This window comes from Stylophora pistillata, chromosome 6, assembly GCF_964205215.1.
Source record: "Stylophora pistillata chromosome 6, jaStyPist1.2, whole genome shotgun sequence".
In the NCBI taxonomy this organism is placed as follows: domain Eukaryota; kingdom Metazoa; phylum Cnidaria; class Anthozoa; order Scleractinia; family Pocilloporidae; genus Stylophora; species Stylophora pistillata.
Genome location: NC_142524.1, coordinates 31286830 through 31297909, shown reverse-complemented (window position 1 = coordinate 31297909; position 11080 = coordinate 31286830). Strand labels below are relative to the sequence as shown.

The 11080-nt window shown below is 37.0% G+C and overlaps 1 protein-coding gene across 2 annotated transcripts; it reads right to left on the bottom strand.

Annotated features, from left to right (window-relative positions):
- Positions 1 to 350: 350 nt before the first annotated feature.
- LOC111338571 (acid phosphatase type 7) lies at positions 351 to 9366 on the bottom strand. 2 transcript variants are annotated; one of them, XR_016002394.1, is made up of 14 exons: positions 9226 to 9363; positions 6568 to 6768; positions 6096 to 6278; positions 5818 to 5843; positions 4571 to 4668; positions 4410 to 4472; positions 3647 to 3761; positions 3186 to 3299; positions 2629 to 2689; positions 2079 to 2146; positions 1901 to 1972; positions 1593 to 1730; positions 1124 to 1291; positions 351 to 1080 (listed from the first exon to the last, which is right to left on the bottom strand). XR_016002394.1 is itself a non-coding variant. In XM_088762924.1 (13 exons), the coding sequence occupies exons 1-13, from the start codon at positions 9323 to 9325 to the stop codon at positions 1208 to 1210; spliced, it is 1323 nt and encodes a 440-aa protein (XP_088619050.1). In that variant the 5' UTR covers positions 9326 to 9366; the 3' UTR covers positions 351 to 1207. The 2 variants fall into 2 exon arrangements, 1 of the variants encoding a protein (XP_088619050.1); XM_088762924.1 differs by having other exon boundaries at positions 351 to 1291; positions 9226 to 9366.
- Positions 9367 to 11080: the final 1714 nt, after the last annotated feature.

The following is an 11080-nucleotide window of genomic DNA, read 5'->3' as shown; positions in this document are numbered from 1 at the left end:
AGGCCATTTTACAGTTGTGTACTTAGTTGCCAAACCTTTGAATCAGAGTGAGGCTGAAGGTGACCTTGTTGTGATAGAGACCTGTATCTACTTAGCATGATAACAAAGTGATTTACATTTGAAAGGCAGCAATGTTTGTATTATAACAAGGTCAACCCTTGCCTCACTCCCATTCAAAGGCTTGGCAACCAAGCACACAACTGTAAAATGGACTATTGCAAAGACATCAGAAGAGTGTAAAAACAGTTTACCAGCCATCAGCTCTATCTAAACTATATATATGCCAGACTAAGAGATAACCTGGCTTCATATATTCAAAAAGAAAAAATAAATTGGCTACAGGAAAACACTGCATTCCCAAAATTCATTAGTTGGAAAAATCAGCTACAACAGATCTCATCTAAGTATTAAAAATTTAGTCTTACACTGAAAAATTATGTGTAAAGTAAAGAATTTTTTCCTTTCTTTTTGTTTCTTACAATTTGATCAATAACAAAACAAAACTAACAGCTCTATGATTTAATACAGTAAAAACCCACAAGAACCTACATTTTTAGTAGTTAGCCTAAACAGGTTCTCATATAAATGGTACTTAACAAAATTTTAGGTTGTTTAGGTTCTTAAAACAGGTTCTTATTCTTGGAGAAAAACACACCTGTATAACAAGTTGGTAATTGTCCTATATTTTGTAATTACACATTTTGCACTCGTTTTTCTTAAGAAAATCATGTTTTACAGCAATGGCAATCTGGTTTTTCTTCAATTATGATTACAGTAAATAATTTCAGCATACCTGTAATGTACTATATGATTTTAGAAAATAAGAACCTATTTTAATTTTCTTAGGCTAAATAGGTTCTTGTTTATAGGGGTATAAATGGCAAATTTTAGGCTAACAGGTTCTTAATTTTTTAGGTTCTTACTTGCGGATTTTTACTGTTCTTAAAATGTTGATGAATGAGTTTCTATCTTTCAATCTGTTTGTATGTATTTTTGTGTTTGACACTAATTTTTTTGACAAATGATTGTCAAAATGAAATCTTTCATTAATAGAGTGAATTTTTGTATGAATTGAAAATTGAAAAAATCCGAGCCCCAGATGGGACTGGATGAATTGAAAATTAACAGTAAAAAATTTGGGCAACTCCACACAATTGAGTGTGTAAACTGAGAGACTTAGAAAAGGAGTTCATGGTCTTGATTGAATTTATGCCCACACTTTCTTTCGCATCCAAGCATCAGGTCCATGCTCATCTTTGATAATCATCACTTTGTCAATGACCTCTCCTTGCTGGTGGAAAAATGTAACAACTATTTTAAAGTTGATTATTATAAAGCAATTCAGTTACATCTTTCATGGACAGCGAGAAATATCTTCACCATTGTGCTTAGCATCTAATTTACACTGTAGCTAGCCTGCAAAGCAGGTTTAATTTAGGCAGGCCAGTGCTCAGTATTTTCTTAGCAAACTATGGGCGCCATGTTTGATTTTAATGGAGACAGAAGGCTGAGGAGAGAAAGAAATTTGTACTAAGGGGGTGAGTGACAGTCAAATGTAAGGAGAGGGGCTGGGGTGGGGGAGTGACTATTACCTTATCCACACTGACTTGATCCAAGTACAGGTGGGTCTTGTTGTAGATGGTCATACGGGTGTAACCATAATCTTCTGAACGGAAGACTGTCCAAGGGGGGTAATCTTTCTTGAATGGATCATGGTCTTCGTGACATCCCTAGAATGAAAATGAATCCTTTCAGTCATGAACAAAACAAAATGCAAGTGAAAAAACAGGTTTGAAAGGTTGAAAATTTGGGAATACAATAACAGTTGAAAACAGGTTAGGTAACATAACAAGGCAGGAGGTCAAGTCCAGTGTACCTTACTTGTAAGTATTCAACATACCGCTGATCCTGTGGTTACATGTACTGGGGCACAAGGGTTGGTAAAAGGCTGCTCCAGTGATCCATTGCAAACCTACCATGAATAAAAGAAAGCAAGAGTGAGAGGGGTCTGGCAGGACAAAGTACAAGCTGCTTTAGGGTCCTCAGGCAATTTTTGCCACACTAATCTGTTCTCTTACCTGCCTGTTGTAGATGGGGAACAGACGTTCATATGAGTGCTCATGAGCCCAAAACATTAGGTCAACACCTGTGGGGAAATTGATAGAGCCACTCTTAAATGACTAAATTTGAAAATGAAAGGAAAAAAGACAAATCTACCAAATCTACACAAATCTAAATTTCAAAACACCATCTTCACTTTGAAGCAATATTTCTTCATTCAGACTAGAAAATGGATAAAAACACTACCACTACTTAAAGCTGTAGTGAAATTTTCAAACAGTAAGCCTTTCAAGTTGAAAGAACTGTGCAAGACTTGTAATTCTGTTATAAACAAAAATATTCTCCACAGACTTGGAGCACAACTGTTAAGAAATGTGAATCGTTCATTCACATCAAAAGTACGAAAATTGAAATAATTCATTTTCACTCAGGGCAAGGCCTTGACCTGTTTGTTTTAAAACAACATGAACAGGTGCAAAATCTCTCTTAACACACACATATTTTCTGAACAGGTTCTCTTCTCAGTGCAAAGAAATAGTAATCACAGCAAGGCTACATTAAGCTCACCATATTTGTAAAACAAGTCCTCCAGACCAAAGAGATGTTGAGATGTGATCCCAGTACGAAGCTACAGAGTTTGTATTAAGAAAAAAATGGTCAGAAATGAAAGCAGAACTACAATACGTTACATGGAAACTGGTAGAACTGTTTCTATGCATTGCCTTGAGGTTAGGGGTAGACTGATTGGGTTTTGAGGCTGTGGGGTTTTGTAAATTTGTTAGTGTTAATTGTCGAAACTTCTACACCTCTGTAGGAATAAAATAGGCAGTAGTTGGTGTGGATGACATTCAGTGTGGCAAATACATTGAGTCGCCATTTTGGATGGGCAGAAGACCTGGATGACTGACAAAGCAAGGGAGAGGGAGAAGGGGGAGAAAAAAAAGTGTTTCTGGCTTTCTCCCCCTTCCCCTTGCTTTGTCACTCGTCCCAGATCTTCCATCCATCCAATATGGTGACAGAATAATTATATTCACCATGCTGAATGTGGCACATTACCAACTACTACTTGCAAGCAGGCTAGGAATAAAACTGTGATTGAATACTTTCTTGAGAAATAAACATACAATGCTTTCATGTTTGGTGCAGTCATCACCGTCAGAGTTACTGCAGTACATTGGTCTGTGACCCATTGTAATAATCCAAGGGCGTTGGGCACGGTTTTCAGGTTTCGCTGCTTCCTGAGAATGAGCATGGAAAAGGGAAACAAAACTTGTTATGCTGCTTTTTTTATCAAATGAATACAGTTCATTTGTTTACCTTACAAGATAAAAAAATCCTGTAAACAGAGGCTGCATGATGAAATAAGATGCTTTAAACTACTTCATCATCAATAATTTTATTATAAAAATTATTGCTGCAAGAGAGGTGACAATCAAGTCAGAGCTTCTCTAGTTGGTGGTCATTTCCTGAATCCTTGTAACCGTAACTCTTGGTTCAGGTGTGATATTGTTTGGAGAAATTAAATGCTGGGCTGGAAAGTTTATGAGGTCAATGGTCAATTCAAAAGCATTCAAAGAAAACTGACCTGTAGGTCTCTTTCCAACCATTCGTACTGTTGAACAATCTGCTCAATTCCATACTCGTAGAAGAAGTACACTTCAGTTGAAATGGAGATGATGTGTGCAGGTCCAATGTTCCAGCTGATGTGTTATAAACCAAGAGCAGCAACCAAAAAAGAAAACAAGAAAATCAACCTTTTTAACTAACTTATGAATAAAATACCACATAACTGGCCTTGCTAAAAATCAAACAAGAGGGAACAGGGATGGAATATTTATTAAACACAGAAGAAATCTTTGCACGTGCTGAAAAACAAGTCATCACCAGTGTGCAGAGTTGGAATTTAAACACTGCAAAAATGTTGTACAGTATCAAAGACATCACACATTTTCTGCACAGAGGCGATGATCTGCCATATTCTCATAAAAACCCAAGAATAAGTCACAAATAAGTCATCAGCAAGTTAACTTTATTTAACAATTATTCCACGAGCGCACACTGGATGTGAGATGATAGATAGCCAACGAGGCGTGTAGCACCAAGTTTGCTATAATCATCTCATATCCAACAAGCGTGAGTGGAATAATTGTTTTATTAAAAAAACGACCCCAAGATATTGGACAAATCTTCTCAAATTTATTTTGTAAGAAGAAACCGTATGTTACAATGTACAGATATTAGGTTATGGTATACTGGCTCATAATTACCATAATGGCTGAGCCAATAAAGTCTTGAATTGCATTATCCAATGATTCAGTTTTTAATAATTAGTGTACAGGACTCTTTACCTGTAGTAAATGTTCTCAGTATTTCCTGGCATTGAAAACCTGTTTTTGTAGTTGGAAAAGTTGCTATGAGGAAAACAAATACACATGCATTAATATCAAATGTACATGGATAAAAGAAATAAAAATAATCTAACAATAGAGATATTTCAAGGACAACTTACTAAGCGTATTCATGATTTCCAGGACATGTCATGTACGGTACATAGGCAGCAATTGGCTGAATTTGATTCATAAAGTCATCTCCAACCACAGCATTGTCCTGTTTTTCAGATGAAGAAAACAAATAAAGTAAGAATCATGAGAGGTGTTGTTGCAAAGCCCCCAGACATTGCCTACCAAATTTGCCAGCTGAGAAAGAGGTGATCAGTGCCTGTATTTTGGCCTTACATGTTGTGTAAGGCAAAGAATGGTTTAATTGATAGGTGATGCTCTTGTAATCATTTCATATTGTTCAAAACGCATCTTTTCGGTGAAAAGGTTTGAATGAGCTCGTGCCTATCTTGAGTATCAGTGCTGTCCATAACAAGTAAAGGGATTGAAACAAAATCTTGTTTCTAGCAATTTGAATTGCCATGTTCTATTTCCTAGTCCTGCATTTCACAGTCATTGTAAATGTGAAGCTTGGTACAGCCTCCCAATGATAAGTTAGCAAAATAATGGGAACAGGATTTTGAGACCAATTACCGTAAAAGCCCGCGTATAAGCCGCACTTTTTTTTTATAAAAATCGTCACTAGAAATTTGGGGTGTGGCTTATCTGCAGGAACATTTGAAAAGGTGTGGTGAATATCAACGCCGGTGTCCAGTTTTTCATTTTCACATCCGATCTAATGCCTGGTTACTAAGCTTTGAGTGTTCTGCTTACATTCTTGTTGTAATCAATTGTTCTACCAATCATAGGTCAGAATTGGTAGAAATGATGTTCATTACGTTAAGGTGCTAAATTGGGGGTAAGACTTTGAAATATTTTCCATTGCAATGTTAATATTGAGTTTACATTCGAAGAACAGTGGATGAGGAAGACCTCTCAAGACTCGACTTTAGATTTCTTTTGATTTCTTTCAAAAAACTTTTTTTCCAAAATTTGAGCTGCTAAATTTGCAGGTGTGGCTTATCTACAGGTGTTGCTGATCTGCAGGCTTTCACGGTATCTCTCTTTAAGCCAGCTCAGTTCTAATGCAGACTATTTTCTGAGAGACAACCCTGCATTAAAACAACTTTTTTCAATCACTGGAGTCAGAGAATCAGAATCATTGAAAGTTTCTCTTTAGCAAGAATTAGCTGTGGAACACTACACGTGTGTTCATTGTCAAGATTCATTCCACACCCCCCCCCCCAAAAAAAAAAAAATTTACTGACAGAAAAAAACCTTCTACACTTATAAACATTAGTCAAAACAAGTGTCTTACAGTGGCCATGTCGTATGCATAATCACCTGGAAAAGGAGAATGACAAGAAAGAAAATCAGTAAAGTTACATGTGCTCTGCTCATCCCAGATGTGTAATTCAACTGTCTAAGATTTCTGACAAGCATGAGTGAGTCACTGCACTGTGTTGGGTTTCTTACAAAAAGAGAATGCCTTTGTCAAGACCAGTTACAGGATATTATCAAGTCAAGCTGACAAAGACGTACTTTGTCACAAGCTACAAATGCTAGCTTAGAAATCTTGAGCACAAACATACTTACCAACATGGAGGAAGGCATCAAAGTGTCCCTGTTGAGTTTCTTCTTGCAAATAGCTGAGTGATTTAGCATTAGCACTGCCCATATCTCCAAACACTGCCATTCTAGGGCTCCAATCTACACCAGATTGAAGAGCTTTAAACTCATAAAGGGCACTCCAGCCTTCCAATCCACCACAACGGTATTCTGGATAAAAGATAAAACAATCAGGGATTTTAATATTGTTATTGTTTAATAATACATGTATGTTGTTGTTGTCACTTTATTTGACTGATGATTTCCACTAAGGTTAGCAATTTACCAAAATTACAACCATGCACTACCTGGAACAGTCCTTCTCAGGACTAATCTCTCTCTCAGACAATCACTCCTGGCTCAAACCATTTAATGCATCATCGATAATCTGCTGGTCAACCAGCTTCAGCCAATAAAACCAAGTACTCTCAAGCAATGCATGCATAAAAACTGAACATACCATATGCTTGACCAGGCATCAATCCTGTTAGTTTCACTCTGTGCATCCACAGCACTCTGTGCGCTGGTCCTCCATCAGTGAATTTGGTTGCAGCACCAGTGGTCTGCAGTGTTAGGGGTAAGCCAGCTTTGTTGTATTGCACAACACTGTAATCTGTTTTTGCTAAAGTCACCCATGTGACCATCATTTCCGTTGGGTCTCCTTTAAAAAGTGATAAAATGTATCAATATTAGTTCAAGAATGACTGGACCTACCTTTACAATGAACAATAAATTTATGCTATAATTTGTGACGTTACATTTACTTTGTCACACAGAGCTTGATTTGAATCTTGTGATGTAAGGTGTATCACATTTGTGATCTTCACCTTTTAATTCCCACAATCAGATTTCCTTGTAAATTGGTTATGAGAATTTGGTATTAAGTCAAGGTAACAACTACCTGATAAGTTTGAGTATTCTCACTACCTGTTTGCGAGATCATGCACCGATATTATAGAGAGAAGTTACATGTTAATCGCTTCTCCAGGAGTTAAGGGATAAAATGCTAATTAACCAATGTTATACTATTAATGTGACTGTTGTGTACTTTAATTAAACCACATTAATCTTTTAGAGCCAGATCTGAGGATGGTGAAACAATAAGCTCTGAAACAGAGCCAAGATTTGGAAACTAACTGGTTAGAAGCTCTTACAAGTATATGTACCTCTTCTCCCCCTAATACTATAACCCTCAGAAGTGATTAAATTGAAACTTCTCCCTATCATTATCCAGCAAACAGGTAATGAGAGTACTCAAATTGATCAGGTAGAAGTCATTGTCCTGATCTAACTCCAAATTCTCAAAACTAATCTAAAAGGAAATCTGTAGCAACTAGAGGGGAGAATAAGATCTTGGAAATTAAAGGCTTCAAAATAGAATTAAGATGCAGGAATGGAATACTAGAGAGAAGCCACCCCTGACTGGTTAGAACTGCAGAAAATCTATATCTGCTTTATGCTTTTATATGCCCAAACAAATTGTCTTGTGGCTCAGGCTTTAGGTCTTGTGAGACAGTCTGGTAATCTCAATTGGTGCATGGGATTGTAATATCATCGTTATAGTTCCCACAGAAATAACAACATGCATAATGATGGAATTATCAATCAGAACTAAATTTTCAACCCCAAAACTATGTGGTTCAATGTTCTTCTGTACAGCTTAAATCCAATAATGATGCTTCAGAGTTATTAGGGAAAATTTCAAGGTCACACTATAGCAATTCATCAAACAACTTCTGTCAATAATTCAATTGTTCTTCAGGCAGCCACTGAAAAACAGCAGAGTCATTCTGATGCATTTAATTCATTTCACAGCTGGTACTCAAGTGCCAAGAAAGTACCCTTTAAAATAAATGCTCATTTTTTTAAAAAAAAAAACAAATGCCTTACAGTTTTCATATGACCTTTAAACTGGAAATTTTTTTTTTAAACCATAAATTAATAGAGCTTTAATAGCTTGTTTGTAATTTTCCGTTTCAGGGTGTTTCAGTTTAAAATTAGCGATGCACGTAACTCATCACCTCTTTCAATATTTTTCCTTCAAAAGAAAATGAAATTTCAATCATTTTCGAGAAGGAACTATGGCCAATGGCTACTGTTCTAATAGATTTGGATGAACATGATTGAGGACCTGAAATCTACAACCCCGAAATTATGGTTGTTTTCACACACTACGACGAAATCTAAGGACTTTATTTAGATCTTTGTGCAGTTAATCGATGACTTAACTACAGAATTCAGGATGTATAATGCTTCGGATGAACATTCAGTTATGTCAACTAAACTTTTGAAATGTAAATGTATCTGCATGTTGAGAACACCGCTTTCATCTTATTTTGTTTTGTTTTTTTTTTTTCTTTTATTTCATTTGACAATGAAAAACTGCGATAAAATATTATAAAGCATGACACGACGTTTCGACGTTTCCAGAACGTCATTATCAAGATACCCAAGTACACTTATTCAGGAGACTTGAAAAGTGTACTAAACGCTTAGTTAAATGTGAAGGATCTATAGAATTCCTACGACTATGTATTAACTTCGATGTTGTGCCTACTTTTGCTCAAGTTGAAAAAATGCGGCACGAAATGGGACTTGATAATGACGTTCTGGAAACGTCGAAACGTCGTGTCATGCTTTATAATATTTTATCGCAGTTTTTCATTGTCAAATGTTTTACCAAATCTTTTATTTCAAGAGTTGATTTAGGCAACGTAATCGTCAAAATAGTTTCCCTACAGCCCAAAAAAGAGTGCCAAAGTGTGTAAGAAATTTCTACAAGCCCTCACCCTTCCTCTACTATCACATAATTTTTATAAATTATCCATGACTCCATGTCAAAAATATACGTATTATGTAACAGAGTTAGCTTCGAAAAGAATGTCGATTTCTTACTGATTTCTTCATTAATATCTCCGATCTGTGAAATAAACCTTTCCATATCAACGCCTTACTCTTATTGGACTAAACTTCCGTAGATCATCGAGAGAGCGGTAGTTTTGGAATTCTTCACAACCTGTATACCGAGTCGAGCCTGTCCGGCTGCGACAAATTATGCACGTACTGTCAATCTCTCGTTTACCTTACTTTTGTCTTTTCTGATCTTTTCTTTCCTTACCTGTACTTGACAAGTGAATCTGTTCCGGTTGAGGGTCCGTTTGTCCGTAACAAATTGGTAGAAAAACCAGCAAAAGCGATGCGATGAAAGCTTTCGCCATAGCTGCTGCATACACTCTTCCTTTGACGTCAAACTGTCTCCTTCGGTTGCATGGTGGACTGGGTCTAAGTCACGCGAAAGTCACATGACGATCACCTTATGCCCCCCCCGCAGAGAATCTCTAAGCTGGCTGACAGGCAGGCTCGGGGTAAAGGAAGATTAAACTTTAGGAAATCTCGAGACATTTTGGCTTTTGTAACTTTATATCTTAAAAATATCTCATATGCAGTGTCAATGCTTTGGAAAGATTTGTCTTGGTAGTTATAAAAAAATTAATAAGAAAGAGGGAAGTATAGGTGTGAAAGTTGCCGGGGTGAGCTTTCACTGTTGCATGGTCGGTATGTTCCATTTCAGAAAAAAATTTCGAAAAACCGAACCCTTCCTTTCACGAATTCAAACGAATCATTAGTTTCCTACTCTTTGAAGTAAATTTAAGCTGCACAATTAGATAAACGAAAACACATTAAAAGCTTCTCTAAACACTGGGAATGATCAAGAGGGCCAGTGTTGAGTTTGATAACTTCATACTTTGATAGATAAGAGCAATTTATGGAACTATTAGACATGACATGAACGAGTCTACGATCTTCCCTTCCTCCGGAGAAGGAAAAGGGCGAGGCGCCGAGAGAAAGGTAAAATTCGAGCCTACGGTAACAACCATATCCATGAAATTCTTAAGAAAAGGAATCACTGGAAAAGATTGTAATCTGAAGAGATAATTCGCAAAAGGTAAGAAACCAAAACACCATACAAAGAGGGAGGAGAGAGAAAGTGTTAATCGTGGTGGGAAAAGCAATCATTGGGAATAGGACTCCCGCTCAAATCAATACTTCAACTTCCCTCTCCCGCTGGTCACGAAGCCAGCACCAAACACTACCAAAAGCTTTAATAGTCACTCACACAGCGAGTCTGATAGGCGTATTTTGGGATCTACCACCCACTACTCGCCAATTTTCATCATTCAAAAACCATCATGACCATGATTAGACATCAAGACATCATTCGTTGTCAATGTACATCATCTATCCGCAATAAGGACGACCAATGATGCTAATAACGGTAAATGATGCTCAATAATGGGATTGATGTCTAGTGAATGATGATTAATGTCAGGGAATTATCTTTTGTGATGGGGATTGATGCCTGCAAACGGCGAATGGTGTCAAATGACGACTAATGATGTCTTGTGACAGTCAATGACGCTTAAAGCCTAGTTCCCACTAGCGACATATGATCATAATCATAATCATAATTATAAGCATGAACATAACGCTGTTATGTCGCTCATGTCTAAGTGGGAACGCCCAGAAACATAATCACAGGCGCCCTTATGATCAACATAATCATAATCCGTATGATGCACGATCCTCGCAGTAGAGAGAACTATTTAAGATGCTCAATAATGGATTGATGTCTAGTGAATGATGATTAATGTCAGGGGTTTATTACGAATCAACTTAACGGCCTGCTCCCAGTTGGCTCATTTGGTGGAGCGCTGCACTAGTATCGCTGAGGTCAGTGGTTCGAATCCCGTACAGGCCTGATTTTTTTCAGGTGATTTTCGCTATTGCATAAATTGTGCTCTCTACCGCGAGGATCGTGCATCATACGTATCTAATACCGCAGTTCAAAATATATGAACTTCATATATACATTGTATATAATCATAATCATAAGAAAATGATCGACCATTTTCTTATGATTATGATTATGTCTCTGACTATGACTATGTCGCTTTTCTTTGTAGTGGGAACGC